The sequence below is a fragment of the Calypte anna genome, chromosome 33, assembly GCF_003957555.1.
Source record: "Calypte anna isolate BGI_N300 chromosome 33, bCalAnn1_v1.p, whole genome shotgun sequence".
Taxonomy (NCBI): Eukaryota; Metazoa; Chordata; class Aves; order Apodiformes; family Trochilidae; genus Calypte; species Calypte anna.
Window position 1 is genome coordinate 1,814,256 of NC_044275.1, and position 16,349 is coordinate 1,830,604.

The 16,349-nt window shown below is 53.4% G+C and overlaps 1 protein-coding gene across 1 annotated transcript; it reads right to left on the reverse strand.

The window, feature by feature from the left end:
* Positions 1–1,304: 1,304 nt before the first annotated feature.
* SP1 (Sp1 transcription factor) lies at positions 1,305–16,305 on the reverse strand. Its single transcript, XM_030468088.1, is given in 15 exon segments — positions 1,305–1,631; positions 2,499–2,589; positions 2,591–2,699; positions 3,531–3,699; positions 14,413–14,506; positions 14,508–14,582; positions 14,585–14,711; positions 14,713–15,145; positions 15,148–15,321; positions 15,324–15,395; positions 15,398–15,548; positions 15,550–15,705; positions 15,708–15,736; positions 15,739–15,925; positions 16,207–16,305. Coding segments are annotated over 15 exon segments (2,289 nt in total). The 3' UTR covers positions 1,305–1,308.
* Positions 16,306–16,349: the final 44 nt, after the last annotated feature.

Here is a 16,349-nt window from a genome sequence, read left to right on the forward strand (position 1 = left end):
TCTGCTCCTGGTGCTCAACCTGCTGGAGAGAGGAAAAAAATGGAAAAAAATTGGGAATAAAACGGAAAGAAAATGGAAATAAAATAAATCCAGTGAAGGGCGAGGGAGGGGGGGAAGTCCTGGAAGGGGGGGGGGGCAATAAAAGAAAGCAAAACCTCACCCAAAATGGAAGAATTTTCAGGATTTCAGGACAAAAAATGACCTGGGGGGGGGGGCTAGTGATTTTTTTAGATTTTTGGGGCGGTTTTGTGAATTTTTTCCTGTAAAAAGGGGGCAGAGGGGGAACTTTTTTCCCCAATCCCCCCCCCCAAAAAAAAAGGGGTCCCCCTGCTCCAGGATAAGGCATCCAAGAGACCAAAGCCATGGTCACAGCAAACATCTCTCCTCTCTCAAACGAACACAGTTTAGATTTTTTTTTTATATATAATAATAATATAGAATCTGCTTTTTTTTTTTTTTTCCTTTTTTTTTTTTTTTGTTCCTTTTAGTTTTTTTTGTTGTTGTTGGGTTTTTGGATGGGTTTGTTTTTTTTTGCCTCGCTAAAAGTACTCCAAGGATCTCATATATATATATATAAATTTTTCTTTTTTTTGACCAAGGCATCGAAGGCTACAGAGGCAGGGGGGTCTCGTGGAGCTTTTCTGGGGGGAGAAAAGAGAGGGAAAAGCCCCTCCCCCTAAAGAAAACAAAAAAAAAAAACAAAAAACAAACAAACAAAACCCCCCCCACAAAAACAAAAGAAAAAAAGAACAAAAAAAGAAACAAAAAAGAAAAAACAAAAGCCCACAAAGAACAAAAAAACCCCTAAAACAAAAACAAAAAAAAAAAAAAAAAGAAAAAACAAAAAACCCCAAAAAACCCACCAAAAACCATAACACCAAAAAAACCTAAAAAACCAAAAACCAAAACCAAGCCAAAACGAAAAAGCAAAAAAAAGAAAGAGAAGACAAAGACAAAAAAAGAAAAAACAAACAAACAAAAAAACCCAAACAAAAAAACCCCACAAAAACAAACAAACAAACAAAAAAACGATCAGGTCAAGCAAAAAAAAAAAAAAAAAAAAAAAAAAATCTCCATCGAGCTCTTGGCCTTTTTATGGGGAGGAAACCCAGATTTGGGGCGGAGGAGTTTAGTGCTGGGAGGTCCCACAGGACAGGAGCCCCCTCCCCTTGAGCCCCCTCCCCCTGCTGGTTGTGACCCGAAGCCACCTGCTCCCCCTCGGCTCCCCCTCCGGCCCCGTGGCCTCTCCCCTGCCCCACGTTGGGCGCCGCCCCCTCCCTCCCCCCTTCTCCCCCTTTCCCCTCCTCCTCAGAAGCCGTTGCCGCTGATGTTGATGGATTGGAGGTCAGCCACCTGCATGACGTTGATGCCACTGCTGGCCAGGCGGGCGATGCCCTCGGGACAGATGGCTTCCATGGCCACCATGTTGGTGGCGATGAGGGCGGAAGGGGTGGCCCCCCCATTGCCCTCCGCCGAGGCGCCGGTGTCCATGGAGACGGCGGAGACGTTCATGGTGACGCTGTTGGCTGCTGGGCCTCCTTTTTTGTTCTGGTGGGTTTTGATGTGCTTGGAGAGGTGGTCACTCCTCATGAAACGTTTGGGACACTCCGGGCAAGCGAATTTTTTCTCACCTAGAAAAAGGGGGGGAGATAAAAAGAGGAGGGTGAGGGGGACACTGGGACACCGAGCAGAGCTTTGCTCTTCCAGGCAGGAAGAAAAAGGGAGGGGGGAAATGGAGGCTGAGCTGCTCTGCCCCACAAATCACTGGGGTCCAGGTTTCATAGAGCCATGGGAGGGACCCTAAAGCCCCCACAGTGCCACCCCCCTGCCATGAGGACACCTCCCCCCAGCACAGGAGGCTCCAAACCCCATCCCAACCTTCAGCACCTCCTGGGATGGGGCAGCCACAGCTTCTAGGGACACCCAGGGGCTCCCCACCCTCCCAGGGAAGAATTTCTCCCTCATCTCCAACCTCAGTCTCCCCTCGGACACTTTCAAGCCGTTCCCCCTCCTCCCATCCCTCCAGGGTCTCATCCCAAATCCATCCCCAACATTCCTGAAGGAACCTGGAGGTGCCTCCTGGAGGTCATCAAAGTCATCACCAAATCATTTAGGTCAGAAAAAAACCCTTTAGGGTCATTCACACCAACCACCAGCCCATCCTGACACCAAGTGGAGGAACTGGGTGGAAGCACCCACTGGAGGAGAAACCTACAGGAGGAGAAACCTTCAGGAGGAACCTACAGGAGGCACCTACAGGGGGAGAAACCTACAAGAGGAACCTACAGGAGGCACCTACAGGAGGCACCTACAGGAGGATCCTCCAGTTACTTCCAGAACTGGAAGCTGCCCTACAGCCTCGTTGGATCCTTCTTTTCTCCACTCCACCTCTCCCAACCTCTCCCCAAGGCAGAGCAGCTTCAGCCCTCAGCTCCAGAATGTCTCAGCACCCCCTGCAGAAGGTGGGACCCCTGGGGAAGGTGCTGCCCCCTCCTCACCTGTGTGCGTGCGCTTGTGCCGCTGGAGCTCGTCGCTCCTGGTGAAACGCTTCCCACAGAGGATCCAGGTGCAGACAAAAGGTCTCTCCCCCCGTGTGCCACCTCAGGTGGGCCCTCAGGTGAGAGGTTTTGCCATAGACCTTCCCGCAGCCCGGGATGTGGCAGATGTGTTGTTTTTTTTTCCCTGGATCCCCAGAGCTCCTGGAAGGGAAAGAATGATTAAAAAAAAAGGCAGAAAGTTAAAATAAAAAAAAAACCAAAAAAACAAAAAACCACCCAGCAAGATGTGGTTAGAATGATGGGATGGGTTAGGAGTGGGAAGTTCATCCAGTGCCACCCCCCCTGCCATGGGCACCCCTCCCCAAAACCCCATCCCAACCTTCAGCACCTCCTGGGATGGGGCAGCCACAGCTTCTGGGGACACCCAGGGGCTCCCCCCCCCCCCAGGGAAGAATTTCTCCCTTATCTCCAACCTCAGTCTCCCCTCGGACACTTTCAAGCCGTTCTCCCTCCTCCCATCCCTCCAGGGTCTCATCCCAAATCCATCCCCAACATTCCTGAAGGAACCTGGAGGTGCCTCCTGGAGGTCATCAAAGTCATCACCAAATCATTTAGGTCAGAAAAAAACCCTTTAGGGTCATTCACACCAACCACCAGCCCATCCTGACACCAAGTGGAGGAACTGGGTGGAAGCACCCACTGGAGGAGAAACCTACAGGAGGAGAAACCTTCAGGAGGAACCTCCTCCTGGAGGTATCTGAGGGCACTTCAGGCACTGGAAGTTGCTCCAAGGTCTCCCTGGAACCTTCTCCAGACTTAACCCCCCCCAACTCTCTCCCCCTGGCTCCAGAGCTGCTCAGCCCTCCCAGCAATCTCCAGGACTCCTTTGGACACATTCCAAGAGCTCCATGAACTCCTGGTGGTTTGGCAGACCCCAGACCTGGATGGAGACTCCAGAACTGAACCAAACTCTGGTGAATGGAGCTAAAAAAAGGCACTTTTAGGTTTTTCCACGTGGTGGAGCAGCCTCACCTCCCCTCGCTGTCCTTGCAGTAGGGGCAGGTGCAGGCTTCCCTCCGTGTTTTCCTTCCCTGCTGGGGCTGGGGGTCTGGACTGGTTTCTCCTTCTTCCACAGCCGGGTTCTCCTCTCCCAGTCCATCCCCTCCAGTGCCATGAAGACCCAACTGAGCTCCGTGGTCACCTGGAAGGAAAAAAACCAAAAGAGGTCAGAGCAGGTCCTGCAGGAAGATCAGGAGGGAAGGAAAAGGAAGGTGTGGAAGTTCTCCAATTCCAACTTTTTCTTCCTTGATTTCTCCACCATCTCCCAGCCCTGATCGCCTCACACCAAACCTTCTCCAGAACCTGCCCCAAAGCAAGGAATCCCCCCCCCTCCCCAATCTCCTCTGAGTTTTGCTCCAAAACCTGGAGAGAGGGGAGCTGAGTCCCTCAGGACAAACAACTCCCCCCGAGCCACCTGGAAAATATTTCAGCTATTTTAGAGTAGAAAACAGAGAAAAAAATTAAACTGAACGGCACTGGGATGGTGCAGGAGAGCAAAGGAGAAACATCACCAAGGAAAACCTGGAGTTCTCCCAGTCACACCTGCCTGCTTTCCAGGTGGGTTTTTGGGGGCTGGAAAAGGGAGTTTTCCCCCTTTTCAAACATTTGGGTGAAAACAAGAAGCTGCAGAGCAGATGTGAAGCTTCCTGCCAACCATAAACCCACCAAAAATAAGATGAAGATAAATAAAACAAGGCTGGAAATCTCCAGGAGTCTCCATGGCAGCTCACTGGATATTTTGGATTAGAAAGGGAGATAAATACATTAAAAAGGTTAAAAATCATCTGAGGAGGAAGTTTTTTGAAGATTTAGGAATGAGAGGTCATGCTGCCAAGCTTCCAACACAAAGGAACAGCAACCAATGGTCCTGGTGGGGTGGAAGGGGAGGAATTTTGGAAGCCCATCAGTTTCCATCACTGTTTCCTCACTGGCCATCACCCCATTGCTTCTCCAGCACTCCCAAAAATAGTTGATTTCCCCTCAAACTTGATTATTTTTGCCCTAGAAAGGCAGAGAGGGTTTAGAGTCAGGGTTAGGGATCTCTTTTCTGCTGCACTTCATAAATTCCAATGGGTCTGGTGGCAAATTGAATGCCCAGATGCACCCATGGGTGGGGTGGCAGCACCCTTGGCTGGTTACAGCCTTGGGTTCCAGCCCCAAATTCACCTTTTTCTCCACCAACTTCCTCACTAGGGTTGAGATCTCAGCCTGGACGTGGTGGGGATGGTTGGAGGATGGTGTCAAAGGCTGATGAGCCCATGGGGAGGCAACAGAAGTGAGGGATGTGCCCTAGGGGATGTTGGTTCCCTCACTCCATCTCCTCTTCTTAGGTCCTGGAAGCTTCTTAAAAGAAGCTCAAAGCTGGGATTTCCAAAACTGGGATTTCCTCAAAACCAGCCCATGGGCCTCTTGGTGGTGTCCTCCAGAGCTCCATCATGGCAAGAAGGCTGCAGCTGTGATGGCCAAGCTGGTGGCACCACCTTTGAGAAGCATTGCTGGGACAAAGGACCTTCAGCCAAGTGGTGGAATTTGTTTTTCAAATCCAGGTTTTCCAGCAGAACACCTTCTAGCCAGGAGGAAGCCAGGAGGAAGCCAGGAGGAAGCATGTGGAGCATCCAGAAGAGTGGTGCTGGAGCTGGAGAAGGATGAACTTCAGGCTTCAGTTGGGCAAAAGGTCTCTGACACAGCCTGAGCTCTTCTCCTGCATCTAGGAAGCAATTTCACAATTTTGGGAGTCAGGGAAGAGGGAATGACAAAGAGTTTCTGGAATTGGGCACCCTTCCTGGAGCCCCAGGGCTGTGCCATCACCAGCAGGTGTCAGAGGAGCTCTGCAGAGGAGAGCTTTGCCAAGGATCTGTGGGACCACTGTGGGATTTAGGGGTTGTGATCAAGATCTGGGCCATGGTCCATGTCTGGGAATCCTCCAGTGAGAGGAAAAGCTTTGGTTTCACTCCTCTGGGCTGTGGTGGCACCAATCAGAGCTTTGCTCTTCCAGGCAGGAAGAAAAAGGGAGGGGGGCAATGGAGGCTGAGCTGCTTTGCCCCACAAATCACTGGGGTCCACATTTCATAGAGCCATGGGAGGGACCCTAAAGCCCCCACAGTGCCACCCCCCTGCCATGAGGACACCTCCCCCCAGCACAGGGGGCTCCAAACCCCATCCCAACCTTCAGCACCTCCAGGGATGGGGCAGCCACAGCTTCTGGGGACACCCAGGGGCTCCCCCCCCTCCCTCAAATTCCAGAATTTCTCCCTCATCTCCAACCTCAGTCTCCCCTCGGACACTTTCAAGCCGTTCCCCCTCCTCCCATCCCTCCAGGGCCTCATCCCAAATCCATCTCCAACATTCCTGCAGGAACCTGGAGGTGCCTTCTGGAGGTATCTGAGGGCACTTCAGGTGCTGGAAGGTGCTCCAAGGTCTTAAGATCTCCCCAGAACCTTCTCTCCTTCTCCTTTTCCTTCTCCTTCTCCTCCTCCTTCTCCTCCTCCTCCTCTCCAGACTGAACCCCTCACCTCTCTTCCTCTCTCCACACCTCCTCATCCCTCCCAGCAGCTCCAGAGCCTCCTCTGGGATGGTTCAAACACCTCCGTGTCCTCCTGGGGCTGGAGACCCCAGAGCTGGACACAAAACTCCTGAGATTCTCCTCCACTCACACCTCCTGGGCTAAGGCAGAGCTTTGCCACTGAGGAACAAGAACACCAAAGCCCCAATCACCAGGTTTGTTACTGAGGAACCTGAGGCATCTGCTTGGCCCTCCTCAGGTCACCTCCCACCTGGGCTGGTTTGGCCACGGGGAACAGAAGAGGAAGATGCCACCAGGGGATGTCACCCATGTCACAGCCAGAGGCTGCAGAACTCGGGGACATGGTTCCACCAGGGGGGATCCCAGCTGAAAGACACCAAGAACAACACCAGTAACAAACTGGGACCAGTTCAGCCACCTCCAGCCCCCATACTAAGGTGGAGAAGAGCAGAGTGACAGCCACCAGCTCCAGTGACAGCCACCAGGCCACATCCTGCTCCCAGGGAACAGGGGCAGCAGGAGGGGAACCATGTGTCCCTCCAGAAGTGACATTTTTTAATTAAAGATATAAAGGTTTTTTTTTTCCTGTTAAGGCAAGAATTCCATCCTGCTGCTAGGCTCCAGCTTTGATTGATTACAGAAAAAAAAAATAAAAAAGGCTCAATTACAGTGAAAACGAAAGTATTATGCTTTTAAGACAACTGAGAATAAAGAACTAAAATTAAAAAAAAATCCAAATACTGTCCTTCTGATTACCTATCCTGAAGTGACACTTCTGGAGCTCAGAACTCATGGCTGTATCCTCCTGTACCTCACCAGCTCCATCCCTTCTGCTCCCTCAACACCAAACTCCCCAAACTCAGTGATTTTAAAGCAAAAACCTCCTCAGCCAGTTCCTCCCCAGCTCTGGTGCCAGGTTACAGGGCTCACACCAGCACCCAGCACCCAAGAGCAGCTTTTTTAAGCTTTTTAAGCCTCCCAGAGCCAGATCAGAGATTTCCCCCTGACCTGGGTGCAGGCTGAGAGGAGCTGTGGTTGGAAAAGCATTAAAAAAAAATTAAAAAGTTGTATTAAAAAAAAAGGGAAGAGATGGGTGCCCTCCCCCAAAATGTTTGGGAGGAAGGGGAAAATCCAAGGCCTGATGTCTTGGAATGGCTTCAATCCACCCTGCAAGAGCCAATCTGCAGTTTAAGAGCTGGGTGGGAGGGAGAAAAAAAAGGAGAAATAGAAACACAACACCCAAATCCTCCTCCTGGCTTCCATCTAATTAAAGCAAAACCTGAATGAGAGGGAGAGGAGGAAGATCTGGTAGGAGGGAAGGCAGATCCTGTAGGTCCAAGCTTCCCTCTTCCCATCTTGGGATGTGGTGAAGTCTCCAGGATATTGGAGTTTGAGGGGGTGGGAAAGTTGGTGGAGAAAAAGCAGCTGAATGATTTCTGGTTATTATCTCTGCTACTAAAAAAGATTTCCAAGTGTAAAGCTTCCCTGAAGGCTGCCAAGGCCCTTGGGCAGGGTCATGAAGTCCTGAAGAAAGAAAAAAAGATATGAATAGAGCAAGGAGTGGGAGTTAATCCTTGGAAAAAACCAGGAGGGAACTGCCTGGGGGAAACAGGAGCCAAGGAGCTGCCCCTGGTTCCTGGCCCAGACCTGGAGGGTGGGACTAAGCCCTAAGGACCCCCCTCAAGAAGAGGAGGGGGGTGGAACCCCACTGAAAAATCCCCAAAAGGATCCAAGTTTGGGCTCCTGAGGTCTCCCAGCAAAATGTTTGGTGGAAGAAAAACCTCTTGGTTTGAGTCCTTTTCTTTAGCAAACTGACAGGAGGTGAGAAATGCCCTGGGAAAGGGGGGGATGGGGAAAGGAGCATTTTTAGATCCACCCCAGCTAACCTCAGGAGAAGGAAATGTGGTCAATTTAGGGAGGATCTGGGAAAATTACAATTAAAAAAAAACCAACAAAAAACCCCAACAAAAACACAACAAACACTAAAGCACCCAACCCCCCCCATTTCTTGTGCAAACTCTGCAGTCTTGGCAGCTGCAGAGGAAAGGGGGGGCAGGGGAGTAAGGGCTGTCACCACCAGCAGCTTTGGGCAAGAGGAAGTTTTGGAGCCAAAAAAGAAAGCAGAAAAAAGAAAAAAAACAAAACACACACAAATCAAACCTTTCCAGCTCACAACTTGAGTTCCCTCCTCCTCCTCCTCCTTTTCATGCAGCTCTCCCCAAAGCACAGCTCTGAGGATCAGAGCCACAGGGCTGTACCCAAGGTGGGGTTTATTTTGGGCTAGAGTCCCCTCCTTTTTTTTATCTCCTTTGATTTCCTTGCTCATTTGCAAGAATTCACCTGCAGGAGGAAGTCACTGCTGTCCCTCAGCTGAGCTCTCCACTCCCCACTCATCATCCACGAAGTTCAAGGCCAAGTGGAAGGTTCTGCACTTGGGGGGAGGTGACCCCATGCACCCATTTTTGAGAGGAGAAAGGACTGAGGACAACCCTGAGGACAAGGACCTGGGGATGCTGGACCAGAAGCTCAACATGAACCAAAAATGGGTGTTTGCAGCCCAGAAACCAACCACGTCCTGGGCTGCATCAGAAGAAGCACAAAATGCAGGTGGAGAGAGGGGATTCTTCCCATCTGCTCTGGGGAGACCCTTCCTGGGGTGCTGGGTTCAGTTCTGGTGTCCCCAGGACCAGAAGGACACAGAACTCCTGGAAGGTGTCCACTAAAATGCTGGAGCAGCTCCCCTGGGATTGGGGGTGCACAGCCTGGAGAAGAGGAGGCTCCCAGGGGAGCTCAGAGCAACCTCCAACATATGGGGGGGCTCCAAGAAAGCTGGGGAGGGATCTGAGATGGGGGTGGAGAGAAGAGAGGATGTGGGAAAGGGGTTAAATGTTGAAGAGGGGACATTGAGGCTGGAGATGAGGGAGAAAACCTTGGATTTGAGGGGGGAGAACCCCTGGGTGTCCCCAGAGGCTGTGGCTGCCCCATCCCTGGAGGTGCTGAAGGTTGGGATGGGGTTTGGAGCCCCCTGGGCTGTGGGGAGGGGTCCCCACGGCAGGGGGGATGGCACTGGGGGAGCTTTAAGGTCCATCCAACCCACCCCATGATTCCATTATATGAACACAGAGGCTCAGGGTCAGTGATGCCCATGGGTATTTTCCCACCTCCTGGGTGTGCTCTGCGCTGGCCTCAAGCCAGCATCCTCCTGGGTGATCACCATCATCATCCTCCCCATCCCAGCATCTCCTTTTCCTCCTCCTGTGCTCCTCATACCATCAAGCATTTCTCTTTTAAGCTCATTATGGGGTTTTTGGCCTGGTCTGGTAGGACCTGCCCAGGCTTACAGGGTGCTGCTGGTCCCCTTTTCCCTGGCAAAGCCACCCCAGGGAAGGCTTTGGCAGGACTAGAGGCTTCATCGCAGATTTCCCAACAAGCCAGACTGGAATTAAAGGGTCTAAGGAGATCTGTGGTTACATTGGCAACGTGACAAAGGTATTTAGCAACTCTTGGCAAGGTTAAAGGGTCTTGGAAAAATTGGGTGAGGTGATTTCTGAGCTCCCCTTCACCTCACAGGGCTGAGTGCCCTTCCACCCCAGCTCTCTCTTGATCCCACACCTCCATCCCTCTTTCCTTCTCCTCAGAAAGGAAGTCTTGAATTTATCTGGATGCCCAGAACACCTCCCACAATTAACAAGATGCCACAGAACTTGCCAGGTGGCTTCTTGACTCATTCATCTCCAGAATCAAACACAACTGACTCATGGAGCCCAACAACCCCATCACACACAGCCTTCCCCTCCTCCCCAGGAGTCACAGAATCCTGGAATGGGTTGGAATGGAAGGGACATCAAAGATCCTCTCATTCCAACCCCCCTGCATGGTCAGGGGGCTCCAAACCCCATCCCAACCTTCAGCACCTCCAGAAATGGGGCCCCCACCCCAAAAATCATCTCCTGGACCCCTCAGATGGGCTTTAAGGTTCCTTCCAAACCATTCCATGATCCCAAACCATTCCATGGGGACACCTCCCACCCCCCCAAGTGGCTCCAAACCCCATCCCAACCTTCAGCACCTCCAGGGATGGGGCAGCCACAGCTTCTGGGGACACCCAGGGGCTCCACCCCCCTCCCAGGGAAGAATTTCTCCCTCATCTCCAACCTCAGTCTCCCCTCAGACACTTTCAAGCTGTTCCCCCTCCTCCCATCCCTCCAGGGCCTCACCCAAAGTCCATCCCCAACATTCCTGCAGGAACCTGGAGGTGCCTTCTGGAGGTATCTGAGGGCACTTCAGGTGCTGGAAGTTGCTCCAAGGTCTCCCTGGAGCCTTCTCCTCTCCAGGATGCACACCCCCAACCCTCTCAGCTCTCAGGACCTCCTCTCCCCCACCACAGACCAAGGGCAGATGCTTTGCCCCAACCTCAAACCTTGGGGTTTTGCCTAGAATTTGTGGCTTTGCCTCACATCTCCCTCTGGACCTCCTGGGTTGGGGAAGGCCAGAGAAGTTTGAAGGACAAAGCACGAGCTGACAGTCTGGAAAAAAGCCAGGGCTGAAATTACCCCAAAGTCCTCGGGGCTCCTGCAGAGAGATGATAAAGAGCAGAGAGCCCCAGGGTGAGGAGGAGCTCAGATAAAAAGGAGAGGGAAGATCAGGGCCTGGGCAGACACTGCAGCTCCAGGAGAGGAAACTCTGCAGAGAGGAGACAAAGGGTGAGCAGCACCCAACCAGTCCAACCAGCACGGCTGCCAACCTTGAGCACTGGTGTCCAGGAGGAGAAGGAAGAAGGTGGAGAAAAAGCAGGGGAAGGAAGAGGAGTAAGAGGAGGAGGAGATGGGAGAAGGAGGAGGAGGTGATGGGAGAAGGAGGAGGAGGTGACGGGAGAAGGAGGAGGAGGAAAAGGAGGAAAAGGAGAAGGAGGAAGAAGAGAAGGAGGAGGAAGAAGGGGGAGAAGGAGGAAAAGGAGGAAAAGGAGGAGGAGGAGGAGGATGAAGAGGAGGAGGAGGAGGAGGAAAAGGAGGAGGAGGAGGAGGAGGAGGAAAAGAAGGAGGAGGAGGAGAAGATGAAGGGAGGAGGAAGAGGGCTGCCCCCCAGAGCCCCAGAAGCTGCCTGGATGAAGCAGTGAGTGCAGTTCCCTGGCAGGATCCAAACTCCCTGTTCTGAGCAGAGCCTGGAATCTCCAGGGACTTTGTGTCACTTTGCAGTCAACTTCCACCCCCCCCACACCCCTTCTTTTTCTTACAGGGAGGAGGAGAGGTCAGCCAAGGAAACTGTGAGGGGATTTCAAGTCCATCCCAGCTCCAGTTTAGAGAAGGAAATTTCACAATCTCATGATTTGGTGACGTGATGAAACAAAACAATTCCAGCAGGGGAAGGAGAGATCCTGTCAGGGCTTGATTCCCTCTTCCCCTCCCATCCCATGTGGATGTTTCATCAAGGCTACAAAGCCTTCCCTTAAAAACCCCAAACCCTGAAGGAGACAATCAGGGCTTTGTGTGAGGGCTGAAGAGCCCGGCGAAGCAAACAAAGTGGCAGTGGAGAGCTCAGGGAGCAGATTTCAAAGGGTTATTTCTCCCCACTACCCCCTCCCCGAGGCCTTTTTCAGAAGAATGAGACCTCAGAGCTCCAAAAGGAGGTGGGTGCTGCCCCAACCCCCCCCAGAGGAAGAGATTGAGGTGTCCCAGTCCCACCAGTGTCCTCTGGAACCTTCCCAGCTCTGTGCCTCCCCTGAAATAAAAATTCCTTGGGCTGGAAGGGGTTTAAATCCGGCACTGACCTAATGGGCAGGTTGTTTACCCAGCACATATTATGGCCACAAAGGGCACCCAGGTCCTGGCAGAGGGGACAGGGACAGGTAGAGGGGACATGGAGACACTTGGCTGATGGAACCTGACAGACACAGAGTGAACTGTCCTCTCTTCCTTCCTAAAACAGGCTCAGAAGGGAAAGCAAAACCCCAGGCTCACAGACATCTCAAAATCCCACCCAGAATGTCCCCTCCCCAGCACTGGGGTGACATTCAGGTGACTCCTAAGGTGACATTTGGGTAACATCACGCTGTGAGGGACATCCCACAGGGTGTTTCAACCCCCACTTTTGCACTCTTTCCACCCAAGCCCTCTTCCCTTCACCCCATGGGACTGCCCACTCGTGAGGGGAGGGATGGGGGGGGAGAGGCGGCACCCACACCCCCTGGTGATGCCAAGAGGGGACATTCCTGTCCCCACCTGTCCCCAGAGCCACCTGCAAGGCCTGTCTGCCTGCATACCAACCTATTATGGTCACAGAACCTTCTCAGCTGCAAACCAAGCACCTCATTAACAAACCCAAACTGAGCTAAGTCAGCTCCAGGTGCAACAAAAAATACCCACTTGGGTTTTAGGTGTGGTTTTTTTTTTTCCAGGACCTTTTCTCATTATCTCCAGAAGGGATTTCTCTTTGCAGAAAGAAACCCAAAAAAGCAGAATAAAGCTCACCAACCACTCACCCCCAGGACTGGAAGACTCCCCCACTCATGCCCAGGGTTCAGGAGGGGAAACATGAACCCCAAAAAGAAGCTGTCAGCCCCAAAGATGGAAGGAGGGGGTCTCAGTGGGTCAGAAACCTAAAGCCCACTTTGTTCCAACAATAAAGTTTGGCCTGAACGTCACCTCCTCCTGGGCCACCTCCTCGGTGAATTTGTCACCACGGGATCAAGAGCTCAACGAGCCTGAGCTAAAAAAAAGGAAAGGAGGAAGGAGGAGGAGCAGCAGGGTTGGGTGGGGGGGTGGTCTCTGGAGCGTTCCTCCCTTCCCACCCCCTGGAGGGCAGAGCAACAACTCCAGGAACTCAAAATCCCCGTGCAAAAGCTGAGGAGATGCCCCCAACCTGCAGCACAACTCCACCCCCGTTTCCAGATCCAGAAGAGGAACCACGCCAAGCTGCAAGCCCTGTGGGTACAAAACCCAGCAGGACCCGGGGTTTAAATCCAAGGATCAGGTTAATCCCTGGAGCTGCCTGTAGCAACGGCCCCAAATAATGCTGCAAAAAAAAAAGAAACAACAACAACAACCCTGGGAGAGCAGAGGCTGCCCGCCGTCCTCTCACCAGAAGGAAAGGGGTTGAGCAAAGGCACTTTGTGGGGTTTGAGTTTTGCTGCCTCTCAGTGTGGACTACACTGATCATCTCCCTGAAAAAAAAAAAAAAAAAAAAAAAAAAAAAAAAAAAAGGAAAATCCCTGGGGAAAAGAAAAAACCCTGGGGAAAAGGAAGCGGAGTGACCAACTTGTCCCTTCCTACCCTGGGTCAGTGGCTCCTGGGGGGAGCTGAGGGGGTCTCAAGCTCCCACCTCACCCCCACACCAGATCTTGGGAGGTTTTGGGGCTGCTGCCTGTCAGGGATGAGCTGATGGAAGCCCACAAAGCAGAAGCTAAATCCTCATTTCTGTAGCTCCTGTCTCCAGCAGGAAATACCCCAGGGCTTTGCTTGGTTGACTGCCCAGGGTGAAAAGTGGAATTTTCCTGGAGTTTGGAAGGTTCTGGACCTCTTCTGCTCAGCTCCATGCCCCAACCCAACCCCAGACTTCCCAGGAGACCACCAGGGCAGGACAGTGGCCCCACACATGCCATATGTCACCTCAGTGCCACAGTGTCCTCCCTGTCCATCTCCACCTCCCCAGGCAGCTCCTTTGCTTCTTGTGCCAGCTCAGAGAGAGCAAAACCTCCCCAAAACCATCATCACATCATCATGGGCTGGGGCTGGGAGGGAGGGAGCTTAAAGCTCCCCCAGTGCCATCCCCTCTGCCATGGGGACCCCTCCCCTCAGCACAGGGGGCTCCAAACCCCATCCCAACCTTCAGCACCTCCAGGGATGGGGCAGCCACAGCTTCTGGGGACACCCAGGGGCTCCCCCCCAACCCCCCCCCCAGGGAAGAATTTCTCCCTCATCTCCAACCTCAGTTTCCCCTCAGACACTTTCAAGCCGTTCCCCCTCCTCCCATCCCTCCAGGGCCTCACCCAAAGTCCATCCCCAACATTCCTGAAGGAACCTAGAAGTACCTAGTGGAAGAACCTACTGAAGGAACATAGTGGAGGATCCTCCTGGAGGACTCCCCCATTGCTGGTGCTACAGCAGGAACCTCCTGGAGGTACTTGAGGGACTGGAAGGTGCTCCAGGGTCTCCCTGGAGCCTTCTCCTCTCCACCCCAAGCTTACCCCACCCCAGCTCTCCCAGCTGACTCCACAGCAGAGCAGCCATCACCCTGCACCCTCTTCCTCCCCCAGAAATTCCCACAGCGCACCACATCATTTCTCCTTCCATTTCCTGGCTCCAAACCCCCTCCTCCCCCAAAAACCAAACTCACCAGTGGTGTTTGCTATGGCCAGTGGCAACCCTTGGAGCTGATGGACCTGGATTCCAGAGGCTCCCAAGGCACTGAGGTTAATAGTCTGGAGCCCCTGGCACCGAGGAGAGCTGCGCAGCGTTGACGGTGACGGTGCCGCTGGGGAGGGAGGCGATGGGGGGTGAGGGTGGTGGTGGCTGGTGCTGCCTGTTTGGCCCAAAGAGACACCTTGCATGGCGGCCAAGGTGATTGTCTGGGCTTGAGGGTTCTGGACCTGAAGGTTTTGGAGCTGGATGGTTTGCCAGCTGACTTGCCCGTTGGCCCACCGTCGGTGTTCGGATGATGATGGGCCCCGAGTTGGGGACAGCTTGGAGCTGGAGGTTCTGCAAGGTGTCCTGGGAGATGGCTTGAGTGGCAAAGGTCTGGCCAGAGAGAGGGGTGGTTTGGAGGGCTTGGATCGTCTGCCCACCTTGGACAAGTTGGGGTTGGATCAAGATTTGCTGCTGCTGCTGCTGTTGTTGCTGTTGTTGGGATTGTTGGCCCTGCTCTCCTCCTTCCTTCTGCTGCCCTGGTGGCAAAGCCACCCCTGACACTTGGTTCTGCAGAGAGTCCGAGCTGGGGACACTGCTGACCCTCTGGGGCGTCTGAGCTTGGACATTGGTGCTCCCCACGGTGGGACTGGTGGAAAAATTCATCACCCCCACGTTACTGGTGGTGGTGGTGGTGGAGTAACTGTTGGCATTGGTAAAAAAGCCCCAGAACTGGCTTGAGAAGTGGCTGAGGTGGTGGTGGTGGTGGAAGGTCCCGAGGTGGGAGGCTGAGAACTGCTCTCGGGGGAGCCTGAACCGCTCAGGGTCACCGTCTGGGAGGTTGGGGCCAAGGTGGCAGCCACGCTGTTGACAGGTAGCAAGGTGATGTTGCCATTGAGGCCACGGGGACGTTGGCCACGTACTGGGTTTGGCCCGAGAGGCTGTTGTTGGCCAAGCCAACCCCTTGGATGGGACAGCTTGTTGGAGCAGGTTGGGCATGGCAATGAGGTTGCTGGTGCCAGCACGGCCAGTTAGGAGCTGCTGGTTGGTGCCGGGGATGATCTGGAGCTGACCTGAAGCATCTTGTTGGACTTGAGCTGGGGTGGTGGCAAACTGGAGCTGCTGCCCCGTCGATGGTTTGGAACTGGGGAATGACCTGGTACTGGATATTGGGGATAACCCCAGGTAAACCCGTCAGAACCTGCTGGTTCTGCAGGTTGGAGGAGGTGGTGGTAACCACGTAGGGGCCCGTGCTCACCGGGCGGCTCTTGGAGGCCTCTCCACCCCGTTGCTGCCGTTGCTGCCGGGGTCTTTGGAGGGGTGGTGGAACCCGTGGAGATGATCTGCCAACCATTGGCTGACTGGGCCAGCTGGGCAGCAGCTGCTGTGAGGTCCAGCTCCCCACTGCCACCTTGCTGGCCCTGGGAACTGTTGGAGTTCTCGTTGGGAGACTCAATCCTGCTGCAGGTGGCGGCCAGCAGAGCCAGTGGGGATGGCTGAGATTCCTGGGGGAAGGAGGAAGGAGAGGGAGGAGGAGTTAAGGAGGAGGAGGAGGAGGGAGGGAGAAAGGGGGAGAGGGAGGGAGGAGGAGGAGGAAGGGGAGGGAGGAGGGGGAAGGGGGAAAGGAGGGAGGAGGGAGAGGAGGGCCCGGTGGTGGGCAGGACAAAAATAAAATAAATAAATAAATAAATAAATAAATAAATAAAAGGTGGGGAGAAAAAATCCTAAAGTGGAAAGCAGGGAGGAGTCTCTTTGGAAAAGATAAACACTGCTTCCTGAGACACACCCACAGGCGGAAAAATACAACCCGGCTGCCAGGCCAGGGAGTCCCCCAGGGACAAATCCTCCGGAGGGGGGAAAGGGAAGGGAGCAGAGACCTCCCCATAGCCCCCCCCCGCCCCACAGCAGGGGAGGAGAAGGATTCCAGGA